Source organism: Rhinolophus sinicus, linkage group LG06 (genome assembly GCF_036562045.2).
Source record: "Rhinolophus sinicus isolate RSC01 linkage group LG06, ASM3656204v1, whole genome shotgun sequence".
NCBI lineage: Eukaryota > Metazoa > Chordata > Mammalia > Chiroptera > Rhinolophidae > Rhinolophus > Rhinolophus sinicus.
The window spans coordinates 47,649,068-47,670,228 of NC_133756.1; the positions used below are offsets into that span (position 1 = coordinate 47,649,068).

General features: G+C 37.2%; 1 protein-coding gene across 8 annotated transcripts in view; it reads left to right on the forward strand.

The window, feature by feature from the left end:
* The window catches only part of SAMD13 (sterile alpha motif domain containing 13), a 59,535-nt gene that overhangs the window by 9,920 nt on the left and 28,454 nt on the right, over positions 1 to 21,161 (forward strand). For 2 of the 8 annotated variants that reach the window (XM_074335044.1, XM_019715224.2), the window contains one exon: positions 11,944 to 12,028. In XM_074335044.1, coding sequence (XP_074191145.1) covers positions 11,944 to 12,028 — 85 coding nt within the window. Of the gene's footprint in view, positions 1 to 7,180; positions 7,268 to 7,345; positions 8,172 to 8,613; positions 8,734 to 8,764; positions 10,560 to 10,673; positions 10,782 to 11,943; positions 12,029 to 21,161 lie in introns of those variants that run through there. The other 6 variants (XM_074335048.1, XM_074335049.1, XM_074335047.1 and 3 more) reach the window with 6 other exon arrangements.

The window sequence follows — 21,161 nt, forward strand, 5'->3', positions numbered from 1 at the left end:
AGCAAAAGTCCAGGACCAGATGGCTTCACTAGTGAATTCTATGAAACATTCAACGATATTATAATACCTGTCCTACTCAAACTCTTCCAAAAATATTGAAGAAGAGGCAATACTTCCTAACTCATTTTATGAGGCCAACATTACTCTGATACCAAAACCTGGTAAGGATAACACACACAAAAGAAAATTACAGACCAGTATCTCTGATGAATACAGATGCAAAAATCCTAAACAAAATACTAGCAAATCAAATAGAACAATACATTACAAAGATTGTACATCACGATCAAGTGGTTCATTCCAGGGGCACAAGGATGATTCAACATACGCAAATCGATCAATAAGATACACCACACAAAATAAAGAATAAGAATCATATGATCATATCAATAGATGCAGAAAGCACATTTGTCAAGATAAAACATCCATTTCTGATTAAAACAGTTAATATAATAAAATAGGTATATGAGGAAAGTACCTCAATATAATAAAGACCATATATGACAAACTCTCCGCTAATATTATACATAAGTAATGGTGAAAAACATTTTGGGTGGATAATTCAAACAGTAGACAGATAAAAAAAGAAGTGGGGAGGCAAGACAATCACTCACTTTATTCATGAGCCAAACAACGAGACCTAATTGACTTCCTTTAAAGATTGAAAAAAAAAAAAAAGAGTCAGGAAAAAATACCATGGGACCCATGCAACAGTAAAAATTAAAAAAAAAAAAAAAAAGAACAAAACTTGGAAAAGCAGAGGGACTAAACAAGAAGAAATTAAATCACCCCAAATCACACTAAAAGCACCAATAAGTAGAACTCAAACTGAAGAAAATTGGACATAGAAGGCAAACTATTGAAAAAAATCACATAGAATTTAGTGGAAAACGGCATAGAGTGAAGGTGATTAGAGAGAAGATGAAAGATATGGCCAGCAGATAATGGAGAAGTGACATATGAATGACTGACGTCTTTGATGATGTGAGAGAATAAATGGAACTGAAAAATTTACATAATAGAAGAATTTTCTGACATAAAGCATATCTTAAAATTACATTTTAAAAGGGCTCACCATATTCCAAGAAAATTTAATAAAAGCTTTTTTCTAGAAGTTTAAGGATTGAAAAAAATTCTGTAGTCATCTAAGCTGAGGGTAAAAGGACATCTTCAAAAGCAAAGAAATTGGACATATTCCAAGCAATGTTAGATGCTAGAAGAAAATGGAACAGTGGTTAATGAATATTGAAGGGGGAAAAAATTCTATACCTGGTCTAACCACCTTTCATGAATACTGGTAAGAGAAAGAAATTCTCAAATATGCAACTCAAGAAACATAACATTTATGCTGTTTTCAAATTTGATCAGGAAAAAAATTCAAGACAATGAACAGATAAGTAACAATAATGAATTCACAAATGAAAAAGTTATGATGTACAAAAGATTTGGCAATGAGCTTTGAATCTATTCATACATAAAATTATATTTAAATAACGGGTATTCTAAGTCATGAAAATGAAATATATAATTGTTGTAATGCCTAAAAGAAAAATTACATAATATAAAGAATAATATTTTGATGGTAATAGACTGGAACATGAATCATATTTGCTCTCAAAACTAATAGAAAGGTGAGGAGAAAAGAAGATAGTCTTAAGTAGATTAATTTCATCTTTCATCATTTCATTTCTAAGGTAAATTGAGAAATATAAATGTAAACATATTATTTAATACACTTTACAGTGTCCAGATTGCCAGAGTGTGGTGGTGGCCTTCTGAAGTGGCTCCCAATGGTCTTTACCTCCTGGAATTCATGCCCTTATGTGTAGGCTGGACATAGGACTTGCCTCTATCAAAGAGAATGTGGCAAAATGATGGATTTCACTTCTAAAATTAGGCAATAAAAGACTGTGACTATGACTTCTGTTTTGCTCACTTTGTTTCTCTGACTCTTCTCACATGCCTGCTTTGATAAAGTTGTGAGTTGCCTTATGGAGGAGAGGCCCATGGGCAGGAAATTGAGGCTTTCAAGGGCCCACGAGGAACTAAATCCTGCCAAGAACCGCAGGGGTGAGCTTGAAAGCAGATCCTTCCCCCAAGCTGAGCCTTCAGCTAAGAAGGGAACCCAGTCCAATCTTGACTGCAGCCTGTGAACACCCTGAGGCAGAGGACTGGCTAAGCCATGCCAGGAGTCCTGACCAACAGAAAGTGCAAGATAAGAAAGTGTGTGTTGTTTTAAGTTGCTAAGTGTTGGGGTAGATATTTACACAGCAATAGATAACTGACACACAGAGGAAGATAAAAATAATAAAAACCAAACAAAAACAAAGAAAACATCATAAAGCAAAAGAGAAAAAGAACCATAAGGATTCAAAATGTAAACAGACATAACAGATGAGACTAAACATATCTACTTAAAATAATTTCAAGTGGGATAGAATTAACTATTTTTAACAAATGATTCAATGGGACAAAGGGTGTCCCTTTATCATGGCAAAGGATACTATTTACTATAAAGTTATTGCCAGTTTGAATTTTCATGTATCAAATAATGCAGCATCAAAACACATAAAGCAAAACTTCAAGAAATAAGAGGAAAAATAATGTTCGGAAAGTTTAGTAAATTTTTTTCAATTCTTGAAAAATCAAGAGAAAAATATATATGAATATACAGGATGTGAATAATATGATCAAAAAGATTGATGATAATATCTGCTATCTAATAGATGCTCAATACGTACTTATTATACGAATTTTATATCCTACAAGGAAAAAAACCCTAATATTTTAGTATTCATGTAACAGCCACAAAAAGAAATCATATGTACAGGGAAAAAAACGGGAAAATATATACCAAATATTTAAAAAGAACAACTCTAAAAATGGATATATTGGAAACTTTCACTTTCTGGTATTTTTTTCTGATTGCTTTAACTTTTACCACATATTCAATTTGTTTTGATAATAAATAAATAAGATCTTTAAATGTTGCATCTCCTTATCGCTTTAGAATTTTCTTGAATCATTCCATTGTCTTTCTTTCCTTTCTGACAGAAAAAAACTATTCCATCTTCCTTCCAAGAAAAAAACAGTTAGCTCATAGTTCCACCTTCTCTAGAATGTTATTCCATCAATTATCCTCTGTTCAAAATTTTCATGCTTCTACTTCTAATGGCTTCTTCATGTCACCTTACAAACACAGTTGTCTCCTGGGAGTCAGAGAGCATCCCTTCACCTTAAGGGCCCAGCTTCCTCCTGCCCTTCTTTGCTAAAATTCTCTACTGCACACTCCACTTCCACAATTACAAATCCACCTCTTCTAGACATACATTTTATTGAATCAATATTGTTTATGGACCTTTGTTCTTAGAGTAATTACTAGCTTGTGATTAAATTCTCAACTCCATCAAAGGGTTAACTCCATGAAAAAGATCAAGGGCAGAGGAGGAGAAGCCTGCACTCTGAACAAGCAGGCCCCTCCCCTGGCAGGAGTCCTGGATGAGAATTACCCTGGGACTGAGTCCTCCCTTCCCCAGACCTTCAACATTCCACCAACATGGATTAAGAGTCCACCTGATTCTCAAAATTCTTTGTCAACGTCCATTCTCAAACCTCTGAGTCAGGGAACCCAAATACTCCTCCCTACTCCCCACACTTACAACCTCCCGACCATTGTATTTCTTCACTGCTCTGGGACTGGTTTTATTATCCCCTTTATCTCTGTTTATGTCAGTCCCCACAAGAAGTCCCAAACTCCCTAGTCTCTCCCTAAATCTCATTCCCACAAGGCTTTGAATATCCCCTGAGCTTTCTCCATCCTGCTGCCCTTTCCAACCCCTGAAACTTCTCCACTGTGCCCTCTGAATTCGTGACTCTTCTCCCACATCACTCTTCATTGCTACCACTCTAGTCCAAGCTGCTATTACTTCTCACCTGGATTACCGCAACAGCTTCTCAGCTATTTGCTTCCACCATTGCTCTCTGTGATTCGTAATGGATAGAGCAGTCAGAATAATCCTTTAAAAATATGCTTGACCATGTCAGTTCTCTGCTCAGAACTGTCCAGCAGCTGCCCATTTCATTTGGGACGAAAGCCAAAGTCCTTGTAATGAATACCCTACAAGCCCTACAAGACTTGTTCCAACCCAGCGGTTATCCTCAGGCCTCCTGCTTCTCCCTCTCCACTCTCCAATCCAGCCACATCGGGACCCTTGCGGTTTCTTGAAAACTCCAGGCACACACTCACTGTGTGGCCTATACCTAACTGTTCTGTCTTTCTGGAGTGTTCTTCTCTGAGAAACCCACAAGGCAATTCTCTTACCAACCCCAGATCTTTTCTTGAATGTCACCTTCTCAATAAAATTTACCCTGATCACTGTATTTAACATTTCAACCTACACTGCCTCCTGCATTTCCAGTCTCCTTTATCCTGCTTTATTTTTCATAATACTTATAACTTTCTAAGATACCATAGAATTGACTTATTCAGTTTATTTTTATGATTTATTGTCTGTCTGCCCCACATTCACATTAGATGGGCTGCAAGCTGTATAAGGGCAGTAAACTTTCTCGGTTTTATTTGTTGATATATCTCAAGTATCTAGAATGGTATCTAGCACATAATGAACACTCAAAAGATATTTGTTGACTGACTGAATAATGGTTCTCAGCATGGTCAAACCCACTGCCCCTTTTAATAACAAATATGGGATAATATCCTGTTTAATATTGTAAGGGGAAAGTCATAAGGTACCTACACATGTAATTAAAAAGATTCAAAGCTATGCTCTAAGTTTAACATAAAGGGAAAGGTAATATGTGATTCAACATGGAACTGCTCAGGCATCCCTAAACTAAAACACACAACAAAATAGTAAGATGCTTGCATCCAACTGCAGAATCGCCATGAAATGGACAGCCACCAAAATGGACTGTATTGATTCACATTCCAGGAATAGTATTGCCATTCCATTTACTGCATTCCAGAAAAATTTAATATATTTTGAACTCTGTGAAAAAACACTTTATACTTATATATAAAGTAGATTCTAGGCTTAGGTAAACATAAACAGTTTTTTTCATCTACATGAAAGAGCTGTGGAATAGTCAAATCACACAGGATGCAGGACAATTCTTTGCTGTGCAGGACTGTCCTGGGCATTGCAAGATGTTTAGCATCTTTGGTTGATCAACAGCATTCCAGTAGTCCTCTTTCTGTTATCACTGGGACAAGTAAAATTACTCTGGTAACTTTTCAAAACAACTCCTGGAGGTAGTTCCATTCCAATAGACTCTTGACCTGTAAATTCATTAGCCTCTTCTCTGTTGTAATTGGCAACCTCTCTGTAGATTTTGACGTATTGATGAGCTCATCCTCACTCCTTTGGCTTCCATGTCACTGCACTCTTGCAGCTTTCCCTGTCCCTTTCCCCAATTCCTGCCTAGTGTAATTGTCTGATTCCTTACCTCCCCCGGCCCACCTCTGCTGCCCTTCCTTTTTACTTTTCACGTGATCTTCAACGACCTCTCCTAAGAAATTGATTCTCCAAGTTCCATTCTACATGATATCCCAATGTACACTTCTAATTGCCACTTTGTCAGTCATACACAGAAAGCCTCAAGTTATACATGTTCAAAATCAAACTAGTCATCTTCCTCCAAAACCTGTTATCCCATCAGTTGTACTTATTTATGTGAATGACAACATCATACACTTACTCAATCTAGAAATGACAACCATCTTTGATTTCCTATTACTCATTCCCCACATCCAATTGATTACACTGTTTTGTCCATTTGCCCTCTGAAGTCTCTCACAGCTGCTTCTTTTTTACCTCTGTAGTTCAAGCCATCATTGCCTATAACTTAGAATATTGTTACAGCCTCCTAACTGGTACTTCTACTCAGATTTATTGTTTGATGCTTCCATAAAAGGAGTTTCTGCAGGTAATATGAGTATTTATAAATAATATTATTTCTACTTAGTATAGTGCCTGGCATATAATAAGAATATCTAATATTTATTATATTATAATGTTAATAATTAATATTGAAATTTTATTTAATCTATTAATAATTAATAAATAATAATAATTACACTATACTAAGTGTATTCCATCTCTTTTAATCTGCACAGCCACATTACAAAGTAGGAACTATTGTTATTTAAATCTTAAAGATGAGGCAAAAGAGGTTTGGGAAAGTTAAACAACTTAACCTAAAAGTTACAGGGCTAGCTCCGAGTGACAGCAGGATTCCCCGTCTTTTTTACTTCTAAAATTTCTGTTTGTGTTATATATAAAATTATATATATAATGGATATACACATTTTCATATCGCCTAATCAAAACCTTCTATTCAGTCTCTATCCCTATCCCACCCGCCTTTTCCTTCCCACTCCATTCTTCCAGTCCATAGGCTTTTCTTTTGGTTTTACTTATCTCGGTATTTACTAAGGACTTATTCATCAGCTATTTCAAGCAAGTCCTTCAGCAGACTCCTCTTCTTTCACTGCATCCACCACGTCTGTCCACAGCTTTCCTTCTCTCCATCTCTCTTCCCAGCTGCTAAAACAGGGTTGAGGAAGGAAGTGCAGAGTGTGGAGTAGCTCCAGCCTTGGTAGGTGTGAAGACAAAAAACTTCCTGCACCTTGAGTTTTTCTCTGCCTAACTCAGTGTTGCTTTATGGTTCTAACATAATGAACCAATTAAGTAAAAAGTGCTTTGTAAACTGTAGAGTGCTCTACAAATGTAAGGTGCAATTATTCACCCTCCCTTTGTATATTAAGGGCTTCAACTGAGTTATTCTGTGAACAACAGAATAGGTGTTCCAAGCAGAGAATGCCACGTGTATGTTTGGGGTGACGGGAAAATAAGGTCCTAAGTAATACGAACTTGGCCTTTGTCATTACTGCCAAAACCCATCTTAAAATTTCACCAGGGTTCAGCGAGTAAGACATTGTATTAGCCTGAAAACCATCAATTTTAAGATCTCTCTGGGAGTGTCCTCTTCTCCACAGCTGTCTGGAGGTTTTAAGTTTTTAAAAATGTTCTCCCTTATATTCATAAGGCCCCTGTCCCTTCGTGGTCTCCCCCATTCCTGGTGGCCCCAGCTACGGTACCTCGCCCCTACCCGCCCCAACGGCCCGCTGAGGACTACAAATCCCGGCATGCCCGGCGCACCCGCCCTGTTGCACTGGGGCTGGGCGCGTGGCGGCTGCGGAGTTCTGTGTGGGAGGAAAGCCTCCCGGTGCTGGCCATGCGGGGAGGTAAGTGATCCACTCATCCTGCCAGGGCACTGGGAACGTGCCCGCCCTCTCCCCAATCCAGGATGAAAGGAAGCGAAGCAAACCACAATAAAAACCGCCTTGCCCTCCCTCGTCTCTGCTGTGTGTCCGGTACTCCCGCAGCTTGTTGCATCCACGAGCGTGGAATCTGTCACTCTGGAGTGGAACTGGGGACAGAAGCGTGCCTGGCCCCGTGGAGAGCTGGGGCTTGCGAGGGGCTGTGGCGCCGAGCGCGCAAGCAGGATGGAACCTGGTGAAGGCACCGCTCTGCGGGGCGCACAGCGAGCGCCACACCCCCACACTCCCTTTTCAAAGATAGGCTGCCCCGAGGAGCCCTCAAACTCAGAGACCAACCGTTTCTTCTTGAAAGTCTTGGTCGTAAACTTTTCCCTCTGTCGCCGGTGCCTCAAGCGAGTGGTTTGGCTTTCGGACGCCTCTGGTCCAAGACACTTCCTGGTGTCCCCTTTCCTACCCTCTGCCCTGCCCCAAGCGCCCCCCTCTCCAGGTCGCTCCTCACTTTCCCTTGAGACACTCTTGGGGACCTATTGAGCTCTATCCTGCCCTCGGGTGACTTCTCGAAATTTCTTCTGCAGATATAAGGACCCACATCTGCCCTCTGCCATGCGGGCTGGACACTTGAGAGCTGATTCCCTCCCCCGCCCTCTCCCCCCAGACCAGAGGCAGGGGCGGGTGGTTCTTTTGGGAGGGTGCTGCCTCCCAGAACAAGTCCTCTGTCTCTGGGGGATGAGTGCTGATCAATAAAAGAAGCCTAATGGAGGCACCAGTTCCCTTCCTTCCTGATCCACCTCCCTTCCCCGTATCTGAGCCCATTCCCAAGTGTGGCCGAAAGTTCTGCTCCAGAATCCCAACACGAGGATCAATGAAGGTATTTTAGCACATTCCATAACAGCCTGGATCAAAAGGTCGTGTTTGTTTGCATCTCTCTCTCTCTCAACATACACTCACACACACGTTGTGCACACTACACGCACACACAACACCCACATATATTACACATAGCACACATATTACAGTCATCACACATGTACATTGCACACACATTTCATTTATGCTACACACTACAAACACATTTTTATTAGCAGAGAAGAGGGTTAATATCAAACAGTTCGTTGAACGGAGTGAGGAGGAAGTGATTGAGTACTAGTATATATGCTTATACTCACAAATGTCAATTTATTCCAAAGTTAAAAACTAGCTGATAAGTGCAATCTGGTGTCAGAATTTAAAATGCCTTTGTGGCTCATTTTTTTACAAAATGGGATTGATTTCCTACAACACCTTCTGAAACCCTTACCCTTGTCTAACAGGCAAACGTTTGATCACAGCAGGCAAGACAGGCAGGAGGGGATGTCCTTTTCTATATGCAAGAAGAAATCCTGGAAGAATCATCACAGAATCCTTCCTCCTATGAGTGTGTCTAAGGAAGAGTTGAGTGTAACTACGTTTTCTACTCTCCTTTCAGGAGTAGGGAGCTGAACATGATTTTATTCTGAGCAGAAGCATAGCAGTACGGTCAGGACACCTTCCTTGCCCCCCAGGATTCAAACAGCCCAGCCCTCTTCCATTTGAACTTAGTTGGAGAACAATTCAGAAATTTCAGATCAATTCCAAAAGCATTATAAAATCTGTTGGTAAAAGAGCTCTCTTGTCGTTTTGATCAGTGCTGGTAAAAGACCCACCTGTTTGACCCATGCTCAATAAATGGTGCTCAAAAATATATGAACACTTAGAATTTATCCCTAAATAATTGTTTGCTTTGTCAAGGGTGTAATGGCAAAGGTGGACAGAGAGATTACTTCATATCTTTCTCAGTGATAATCTCTCAAGAAGTTGACATTTTCTGATATTCCTGGAATAAGTAAGAAAAAAAAATTTGACTGAAATTCAGGTTGCAAAGTTTGGTCATGGTTGCTGGTTTTCTAGTGCCCTTAAAAACTACTAAAGAAAAGGGAGGCCAGCAGCTTTCTTCTCAATTCTGCCTGAAATCTATACAGTATTATAGCAGCAGATGACTTTTTCTGGGATCCTTCTTGGGAACCTGTATTATCTGCCTTATCTTGAGTGGTTTTATTTACATCTTGGCCTAAAAGTATTCAAATATTGATTGGTGTTTATTTCAATGACAACTATATACGTATATTTCCTGTACATCTGCAGCATGTTTGTGGAATCAGAATGTTTCCCAGCCAAGCAAGAGAACTGTGAGATTGACCAGGCTAACAATGAAAAGATCATGTCCAGTCTCCCTATTCCACCTCCCAGTTTCCTGAATTGGGATTTAGGGTGGTGGTGGTGGGAGACACTGTGAATCTGGGGGGTGGCACAATATCTTGTTTTGCATATGCAACCAATGGAGTACCAGTTACTCATAGATAATATGTTAGTTGAATTTGTTGAATTATGCTTTTTGTGCGACTGGGATAAACAGTTAAAATTAAGCCTCGCAGAACTAATTGTTTTCTAGAATAAGGTTTGTTTCATTTTGAGTTTTTGCTGACTTCATCTGGGAGGATGAATGCCAAAATAAAAGAATGTGGGCGTTCTCAGGAGATCTGGTCATCTACTTTGCATCCTCTCTGAAATATGTTACTTCCTGTATAATAAAGTAAAAGGATTTTCTGCGGGGCAGTACTTTCCTTATCCTCACAGAGAGATTACTTAAAAGTCAGCCATGGGAACTTGGTCCACAAGTCTCTACTAGGAAGAAAGAGTAACACAGGATTGCAGCTTCTGCGCGTTCACTGGCTATTGCCCATAAGTACTGGGTCTTTCTCTTATTGCCTCTTTTTTTTTTTCTCCCAAGGAGATGAAAAAGAAATAGTTTGAAACATGACATTCATGTTCAGAACCACAGCAAAGACTTATCATGTAGCAACAATGAAGGGGAGGGAGAAAACAAGCTGTTGATACAGCTTGTTTTTCTTTGTGCAAGACAGGTGCAGGGAGAATTCTGCCGTTTTTTGGACTCCTGATTCATTCACTTCCACTAATTGTGCTGAAGGTAGTTAGCAAAAGTGAACAGGCACACTGTAGCTTTAAAAAGTCAGCCATGAACCAGAAGGCAGTTGGTGCAGCTTGTGTGTGATTCCTAACGTCATGTTGGCTGAGAGCCAGCCTGGTTTTATTTCACTGTGTCAAATTGTACCTCCTTATTGAATTCCTTTGCCAGCCTACTTTGTGAAAGAAAACATTGGGGTTTCTTTGGCTGTTCTTGATAAGCCTATAAAAAATGACATGTTTTAGTTGCTTCTAGGTAGGTTTTTTTTTTTACTCTTCCACAAAAAAGAAAAGAATAATAATAATAATAAGACAATGTAGTGTGGTGTTACAGAATATCATTGTGTTTTGTTTTGTTTTGTTTTCTGAGATGCTTAGAAAATGGTGAATATGTAACAGTTTCCAACTGAAGTGAAATCATTCTTTTGGCATGGAGCAGCAGCACTGTCTTCTGTCTACTGTGTTACGGTGTGTGAATGTATGTTAATATCTATATGTATATGCAATGTTGGATTTCTCTATGAATGATCTAAGTGGTTTAGCAACTGGAAGTTTGTGTGTATGCGTGTGTGTACCAGTGTATCAGGAGTGAAGATTATCCCACACTTACAGTATTATTTGTTAATCATCTACTTCTCTAACAGTGATAAAATCTTGTGAATATACTTAATGATGTACTTGTCATGTCAGAGTAATCCCTAGAGACGGAGTGCCGAAGTATAAAGTGATTTGAGAGGAAATGTATTTAATTTATGGCTTCAGCTGTAGAAGAAGCACGTTTCAGAACTAGTTTTTTTTTTTTTTAAGCAGTTTGTTCATAGCTTTTTCAGCTTGCTAATTGCATATTAATTGTGGAAGGTTTTTAATTTTTTTCACAGTCCTCATCCTACTAAACAAAAAGACTAAAGTGATGGATGCTGTTATTTTCCTTGAATGATGTGGTGATTTTTACATAAATCTAATTAGCTGCCTATCCTCTCTTACACACACACACACACACACACACACACACACACACACACACACCCTTTCTATGCTAAGGGCTCTCTGACATTTTTGTGAGCTTCAGTTTTACCAACGGCATGGCCATATCACAGGTTTCTGAGGCTTTCGCTGAGAGTATGTGAGGAAGGGGGATACTTGCTGACAAAAGCTTTAAGTGCTCTTTTGCATTGCAATGAAAAAAATATAGAAAGAGTGGGAGTGGGAGTGGACCAAAAAATATGCAATAAGAAAAAAAAAAATCACAGCCCTTGGTGGGAAAGGGCAGGAAAAGGGGGATTGTTTTTCTCGACTTTGACTCATTTATGAGTTGCAATGTCTTAAGTGAGAGCTTGGCACCCAGAGGTAGCTGTGCCAGTTCACACAGCACTTGTTTTGAACAAGGATTCAATTTCATTTGCAAATGCTTATTGTCAAGGCAGGGAGTGCCAGTACAGATGAAAGCACCCCAACCCGTCTCCTCTAGTTCTTTAGGTTTAATCACATCTCTCCAATCGCTGAGGGAACTGGAGATTTAAACAAACATACGTGAATTGGTGTGAAGCTGTAAAAGGAACCATTATGTTTCCGATTCAGAATATATATTCTTCTCTCACTTTCTAAGAATTAAACACAAGCTTTTCTCCCTTATTGATTAGTTGCTGAAGTAAAGGAACCCTGCAGCCTTCCCATGCTATCTGTTGACATGGAAAACAAGGAAAATGGCTCTGTCGGTGTAAAAAAGTAAGTGAAACTGGCTTGTGAGTTCTGCTTCTGCAAACAACAGAGGGACTTGGTTTCTATATTTATACTTCTTGCTTATCTAGTACAAGACACTGTTTGGGACTTGCCTTGGTTGGTCTACACTGGTCAGCAGCCTCCCTTCTCCCCCCAACCCCAGTTTCCTTTTTCTACAATCTATTTCTAAGACAAAGATGACTCAGACATCAAACTGTGCATAAAGGGGTTAGTATACCAGGCTTTGGAACAGTGACAGTTGAGGATTTCTGCCCTGCATTCTGTATATGGAAACAAAAACGCGGAGCAAACCTGCCTTCCAAGCCCATAGGCTAGCCGCAAGCAAGGGTGGGGCCAGAAAATACTGTTCAAGTCTTTTGAAATAAAATCACCTCTCTCAAAACAGAGCTATAGTGAGGGAAGAAAAAAAGCTTCAGTGAAAATACTCAGTTTTAACAACTTCTCTGTCCAAATTTTGTGAACTTTTCTTTGAATGTGAAACATTTCAGTATATACTGTAGTGTTCTATTTTAATGTCTGTTCTCACATTTGAAACTTCTGATTATATTTGTTGTGAATTACATGCTTGATTCTTTCAAGTAGGAAAATTCAGTTGCCTTAGGTAGCATATTTTGAAACAGAACATAAAGTTGACTCACAAGATATCTGTGAGTATGTGAAAAAGTATATGTTCTCATTTAGGAGTAATATTGACATTAAAGTCACTTTGAGTACAAGGATAAAGTAAGTTCCAAGTGGGTGTTATCTTTTTCATTTCTTTCCATGTCATTCAGTTTAAAATTGCCTTCAACTTGAGCTTTGGAGAAAACTAATTAAATATAATTCATAGAAACTGTGATATCTAAATGAGGAAAACCCTGTGATACATATATATATATATATATATATATATATATATATATATATACACACACATATATATGTATATATATGTGTATATTTATGTATAGAAGGTATATTTTACGTTTAAGTTATATTAAACAATAAATTTCCTTTTTAAAATTCTGAGGTAGTTTATGTATCAGTGCCATGCTGCCATGCTTAGTTCCATTCTTGAAGTTTGGGGTAGGCAGATAGAGGAGGAATGAAAGAAACAGATGCTTTTTTATGTATGTGTTAGATCAGTGCTGTCCAATAGTGCTTTGAGCAGAGATGAAAATGTTCTATACTTGCGCTGTCTAAAATGGTAGCTGGTAGCCACATGTGGCTATTAAAAACTTGAAATGTGACTAGTGTAACTGATGAACTGAACTTTTAGTTTTATTCAATCCATTTTAAAAGTTCACAACTTTATTGAAATACGATTGACATATAATAAACTACATGCGTTTGAAATGTAAGATTTCCTAAGTTTGCATATTTGTATGTACCCATGAAACCATTACCACAATTAAGATAATGCACTTATCCATCACCCCAAAGTTTCCTCACAACGCTTTGTATTCTCTCCTCACCTCCTTCCCTGTCCCCGTATCCCCAGGTGACCACGTATATACTATTTGTCAGTATAGTTTACTTTTTCTAGAATTTTATATAAATGGGATTATTCAGATTGTACTTTTTTGGGGTGGGGAGGGGTCTAGTTTCTTTCACCCAGATAATTAAAGATTAATTCATGTTATAGTGTGTATCAATAGTTTATTACTTTGTATTACTGAGTACTCTTTTATTATATGGATACACCTATGTGTTCACTGTTTATCCATCTATTTGTTGGTAAACATTTGGGTTGTTTCCATTTTTCAGGTATTACAAATAAAACTGCTTTGACCATTTGTGTACAGGTCTATGTGTGGACATATGCTTTCATTTCTCTTAGCTAAATCTTTAGGACTGGAATGACTGGGCTATATGGTAGGTGTATGCTTAGCTTTTTAAAAAAACTGCCAAATTTTTTTTTAAATTAAAATTAAAAACTGCCGAACTGGTTTCCAAACTGGTTGTCCCATTTTACATTCCTACCAGCAGTGTGAGAGCATTCCAGTTGTTCTTTGTCCTCACAAACTGGATGCGATCAGTCTTTTTCATATTAGATATTAGGTATGGTTTTAATTTTCATTTCCCTAATGACTTATGATGTTCAGAATCTTTTCATGTGCCTATTTACCATTCACATATCTCCTGAAGTATTGTTCAAATCTTCTGCCCATCTTTTTGGGCTAGTTTTTAAAAATATATTATTGTGTGGAGAGTTTTTATATATTCTGAATACAAGTCCTTTACCACCTACATGATTTGAAAATATTTTTATGTTACATGACTTGTCTTTTCATTCTCTCTAGGGTGTCTTTCAAAGTGGACTTTTGATGAAGTCCAGTTTACCAATTTTTTTATTTTATGGATAGTGCTTTTATGCTTTTAGTGTTATATCTAAGAAATATTTGCCTAACCCAAGGTCGCAAAGTTTTACTCTTATGTGTTCTTAGATTTTTGACTCTGATTTTTAAATTGATTTTTATGTATGGTGTGAAATAAGAATTAAAGTGTTTCTATCGATGGTGGTGTAGTAGTAGTAGTAGTTGTTGTTTGCCTTTGGATATCCAATTTTTCCAGCATCATTTGTTGAATTATTCCTTCAACTTTGTTGAAAAATCATTGATCAATATATATGTGTGCATCTATTTCTGGGCTCTCTATTCCATTGATTATTTTTTATATATTTATGCAAATAACAAAACTGTTTGGATAACTATAGCTTTATAATAAAACTTGAAATCAGGGAGTGGTATCCACCCAACTGTGTTCTGTTTTAAACTTATTTTGGCTCTCCTAGGTCCTTTGCATTTCCATATGAACTTTAGAAATAGCTTGTAAATTTCCACAAAAAAAACAACCTACTGGCAATGTGATTGTCATTGCATTGAATTATAGATCGAGTGAAGGAGAATTGACATCTTAACAATATTGTGTTTTCCAACCCATTAACACATCATTTTTCTCCATTAGGTCTTCTTTAATTTCTCTCAGCAATGTTTTGTTGTTTTCAGTGTTCAGGTCTTGCATATCTTTTTTCAGGTATATTCCTATATATTTCATATCTTATGCTATCATAAATGGTACTGCTTTTTAAATTTTGATTTTCAACAGTTTGTTGCTGATATATAGATATACAATTGAATATTTTATATCAACCTTGTATCCTACAATCTTGCTAAACTCATTTACTACTTCTAGTTTGGTAGCTTCCATCTGATAGACAATTAGGTCTTGTGAGTAAAGAGAGTTTTACTGTTTCTTTCCTGATGTGGAAGGTTTTTATTTATTTATCCTACCGTACTGCACTGAATAGGACCTCCAGTAAAACGTTGAGTAGAAGTTGTGAGATTAAACATCCTGGTTTTGTTCCCGATCTTAAGAGAAAACATTTAGTCTTTTTCTTATCTTTTTTCTTCTGTATATAGTGTGTCTTTTTGTTTTTTAGCATGCCTGCTTTTAATTTTTCTCCTTTTTTTTTTTTATTTTTCCTGTAACCAAGACAAGTTTATTCAGCTTTTCTGGAACCTCTAAAATGGCGATATTAATATTTATTTATCTCATAAGGTTTGGGGGGAAATAAAATTTACATATTATAGGACACAATTTTATGTGACATAAGAGAAAGTTGTTATTTCTCTTTGTTTCAATTTTCTTCTTGAAAACAGTCAAAGTGATTTTACTAATATTCTGTGAATTAAGAAATTTTTTTTAAATTGAGGAATATTGGGGAACAGTGTGTTTTTCCAGGACCCAGCAGCTCCAAGTCAAGTCATTGTTTTCAATCTAGTTGTGGAGGGTGCAGCTCACTGACCCATGTGGGAATTGAACCGGCGACCTTGGTGTTATCAGCACTGTGCTCTAACCATTGAGCCAACCGGCTGCCCCTATTCTGTGAATTTTTGATCATTGGGAAATCTTTGGGTTACTTTCTAGTTTTTCTGTAGATTTTTTCCCCCATTTTTTAAATTAGTTTTAGGTGCACAAAACAATGTAATGGTTAGACATTTATCATTTATATCCCTCACACAGTGACAACCCATCCACTACCCCTCTGACATTGCACACAGCCATTACATTTCCACTGTCTCTATTCCTAATGCTGTACTCCGCTTCTTGTAATTATAGTTGACATTCATTATTGTTCAACTTCAGCTGTACAGTGCAGTGATCAGGCATCTACATCATCCCTGAGGTGGTCTCCCTAATGAGACAAGTGTCCATCAGATACCCTACAAAATCTTTACAACATTATTGATTACATTCCCCAAATTGACTTTTGTTTCCCCGTGGCAATCTTGTGGTTACTAATTTTTCTCTTTATCATTGATTTTTAAGCAATTTGATTATGAGATTCAGTATAGTTTTCTTCATCTTTCTTGTGCTTGTAGTCTGTTTTGTTCTTTTGGGTCTGTGGGTTTAATTTTCAAGTTTGGAAGTTTTTCAACCATTATTTTTCTAATTCTTTTGTTTCCGCCCGCTTTTCCTTTGAGGACTCCAATTATATAATAGTTATATTTGATCACTTGATATTATCCCACAATTCACTGATGCCTGTTAATATTTTTTGTCTTTTTTCTCTGTTTCATTTTTGATAGTTTCCATTGCTTTGCCTTCAATTTTTTTCTTCTGAAATGTATAATCACTTGTTAATCCCACCCAATATGTTTTTCACTTCAGACAATGTAGTTTCCATCTCTAGAAGTAAAACTTGGATCTTTTTAAAAATTTTTCATGTCTCTACTTAACATAGTCAGTCTTCCCTCTTGCTTCTGAACATATTAAATACAGACATAATAAATGTTTCAATGTCCTTGTCTACTAATTCTGTCATTTATCAGTCAGTTTCAGTTGATTTTTCTTCTCATTATGGGTTGTATTTGTTTGCTTCTTTCATGCCTGGTAATTTTTTTAAATTTTTAATTAAATTGTAGTTGGCATCAATAGCATTTTAGTTTCAGATGTACAACATAGCAATTTAACATTTATATACTTTACAGTGTGATCACCACACTAAATCTAGTACCCATCTGTCACCCTGCCAAGTTCCTACAATATTATTGACTATATTCTCTGTGTTGTACACTACATCTCAGTGGCTTATTTATTTTATAGTTGGGAGCTTGTACCTTTTATTCACTTTACCTTTTTCACCCATCCCTCTACAGCTCTCCCCTCTGGCAGCCATTACTTTGTTCTCTGTTTCTATTAATGTTTTTGTTTTGTTTTGTTTGCTTATTTTTTTTTTTTTTTGATTCCACATACAAGGGAAATCATACAGTATTTGTCTTTCTCTGTCTGACTTACTTCATTTATCATAGTACCCACTAGGTCCATCCATGTTGTTGCAAATGGCAAGATTTCATTCTATTTTTATTGCTGAGTAATATTCCATTTTATATATACTTGTACATCATATCTTCTTTATCTGATCATTTATGGATGAAAATCCATGTTGCTTACATATTTTAGTTATTGTAAATAATGTTGCCATAAACATAGAGGTGCATATATCTTTTTAAATTAGTGTTTTCATTTTCTTTGGATAAATACTTAGAAGCGTAATTGTTGGGCCGTATGATAGTTCTAATTTTAATTTTGAGGAATCTCCGTGCTGTTTTCCACAGTGGCATGCCTGGTAATTTTTTATTTAATGTCAGATAAATATTGTGAATTTTACCTTATTGGGTGCTGGATATTTTTGTATCCCTGTAAATATTCTTGATCTTTGTCCTGGAATGCGCCTAAGTTACTTGGAAACAAGTAATTGATCCTTTTAAGTCTTGCATTTAAGAATGGTAAGGCAGCACCAGGGCTGTGTTTAGTCTAAGGGTATTTTTTCCCTTTCATCGAGGTAAGACTCGTCTTTGTACTCTAACCAATGCTCCTGAATTTTGATATTTTTCTCTCTGGCAGATGGAAAAAGGCACTTTCCTATCCCTGCATGACCTCCATGGATTGTTCTCTAATTCTTTTGTGTGCTTCCTTCCCCAGCCTCAGTTAGTTTCCTCGCTTGTATGTGATAATCAGTACTCTGCTGAGTACTTGAGATCTGCAGCTGTCTAGAGTTTTCTCTGTGTAGCTCTCTCTCCCCTCTAGGACTCTGGCCTGTGTACAGCCTAAAATCCTTCTCCGGGCAGTACTTGACAGAGTTTACCTTCCTTGTTTTCCATCCCTCAGGGATCACTATTCTTTATTTTCCATGTCCGATGCCTTGAGTTTCATTCTTTCATATATTTTGTCTATTTTTAAAGTTATTTTAGACTGAAAGGTAAATCTGAACCCTATTATTCTGTCTTAACCAGAAATAGAATTTCCAGTTAATTTATATAGCCACAAGTGTTTAGTGCCTAACCTATTGGACAGGGTAGAGTGAGATTAAAATATAGAATCCCAAAAGGCATAAAACAGAGTCTTAAGGCTATTTCTGAGATCTATCAAAATGAGGGTTACAGTTGCTTCCATTTTGTTTCCAGGTCTGGACAATCAAGTTGCTTTACTGGGGAATGTACCGTCACAAAGGGTCATTTCCAAAGAAGCCCAGGATAACAGCCTTTATTCGCTGGCAACATGCTCCTGATCAGAGTTTTAGTTTTACAAGGCTGCAATTTATGGAGTCCCTTCTATGTGTTTAGCACTTTGTGTGAACCTTGTTAATCCTGTTTTGAGGTATTTATTATTCCCATTTTATAGCCAAGAAACCGAAGGTTTCAGGAGGTTAAAGACCTTCTAAGATTTCACAGCTAATAAAGAGGTGGGACTGGATTTCAGATTTAAGGCTGGCTCTGAAGCCTGAGTCCTTTCTTCTTCACTGGGGCCATTAGATTGTGAAAGGCAGCTTTCAGTCCCTTTCACCACAGCATGGCTTTCACTCGCGTGAGGCTGTGGAATTCCACCTTGTGTTGGTCTTCAAGATTTGCAGATGGATGCAAACATTTAATAATATGACCATAATTTAATGAAGACAGGATGTCCCTTTCCAAAATCATATATTCCTTGTGAGTACAGAACATTTTAAAGTCTGTTCTAAGCACACTAGGCCAGTTATTTCTGAAGCTTGAGGCTGCAACACTTGGCGAGTGTGTTAAAATACAGGTTACTGGGTCACACCTCCAGAATTTCTAATTCGCTAGGTCTCTGATGGGGCCCGGGAACTTGCATTTCTTATATATTCTCTGGTGACGTTGATGCTGAGAACCAGTACACTAGGTCAAGGTTTTCTAACTTATGCACTATTGACAGTTTGGCCCAAATAATTGTTTGTCAGGGTTGGGGAAATTGTAGGATGTTTAATAGAGTCCCTGGCCTCTACTCACTGGACGCTCGTAGTACATCTTCTCCAATCATGACAATCAAAAATGTCTCCAGGTATTGCCATATGTCCCCTGGGGGACAAAATATCTCCAAATAAGAACCATTGCTCTAGGCTAAGCTCTGCATGAGGAATGTGTAACAGGGTGGCTTTTAGGTATTAGAACTAGTTTACATATTTATGTTGGTCATTTCTGCTTAAGACTCTAAAAAGACCATGAATTTCAATCTGGAGCTTCCTTTGCCTTCCTTCTTCCCCATCTTACTTTATATATAAGGGGAGGAAGAGAAGAAGGAGTAAAGAGAGGAAGCATAAAACAAATATAGTAAAATGTAAACATTGAAGGAATCTGGGTGTAGGGTATATGGGATTTTTGTACTATTCTTGCAACTTTTCAGCTGTAAGTCTGAAATTATTAATATTTTTTTAAAACTAACCAGTTCATTAGTTGGGAAGGAAAATTCATCTTCCTCTAGGAACTCCTAGCCTAGATTTGCAGACCACAGAGAAATTAAGCATGGCATTGTAAAGCAATGGAAAGAGCTTTCAACTTTGAGTCAAGTCAGGTTTGGAAGACTTGGGTTTGACCTTGCTTTTGTTTCTTAGCTAACAGAAAAATAATTTATAAATAAATCACTTATTTCTCTCTGTCTGGGTTCTCGTGACTGTAAAATAAGAATGGAGGGTTACGTGATAATGAAAAGAAGGCACTTGTAGACTATAGAGTGATGTGGCAGTGATAGTCTTTGTATTACAATTCATGAAACACTGGAATGCTGCTGTGAACCACACATTGTGCTAATTGTCTTCATAAATGTTATTTCATTTAAACATTGCAACATTAGCTATGGTAAATATTATTGCAGTCTTTTTTCAAGGAAATAAACTGGAGCTTGAATCCAGCTCTTCTGACTACAAGATGAGTCTTTCTTTCATACAACTTTCATCCTATAACTATCCTCACTCAATCTCATAAGCAGGAATGAGCATTGTTTTAGGCAGTCTTGGGACAAGCTTATTCCAGAGCCGGACCATGGATTCTTATGTCATTGTTGTAAGAAAGGGAAAAAGTTGATTGGAACTTATGTTTTAGGCCTTCTAACTTGGTGAAATTGTTACCTAAATGACTGATCGGATAAATACTACTTTAACAATTGTAAACACACATCCTGTTGGACTTCCCTTCCTCATTTCATTCATTTAATCCTGCTAACATCTTGTGGTCTTGACACACATAACTGTTAGATCTCTAATCATAGCCCTCTTTTAGATCTCTATTATTCTGAGTATTACAAGTCAATATGATTTTAGCTTGATAATCGCCAAGGCCTACATTATACTTGAACTCATTCTGAAATATAAGAGTAAGTGAATTATACACATAATTTTATGTTCAGGACCTTTAACAGTAAGAACCGATCAGTAAGAAAAACACAAACAGAAAAATACCATAGAAAATGTCAAAAACATAAGCAAACACTCCATAGAGGAGGAAATATATATGGCCAATTAATATATGAAGAGATATTTAGTATCATTAGTCACCAAGAAAATGCAAATCAGTATCATAATAATATGCCCATTCACTTGGCAAAACATTTAATATCTGATAATGCTAATTATCAGAGCAGATACGGATTTGTAGGATACAATGCTGCTTGGAGTGTAAATTGGTACAGCAACTTTGGAAAACAATTTGACATTATCTTCAAGTGTTGGACAATTAAATATTTTATAACTGAACAATTCTATTTCTGGATACATACCAGTTCTGCCCCAAAGAAATGACATTTGAACCCAATATATAATTTTAAATTTTTAATGATCATATTT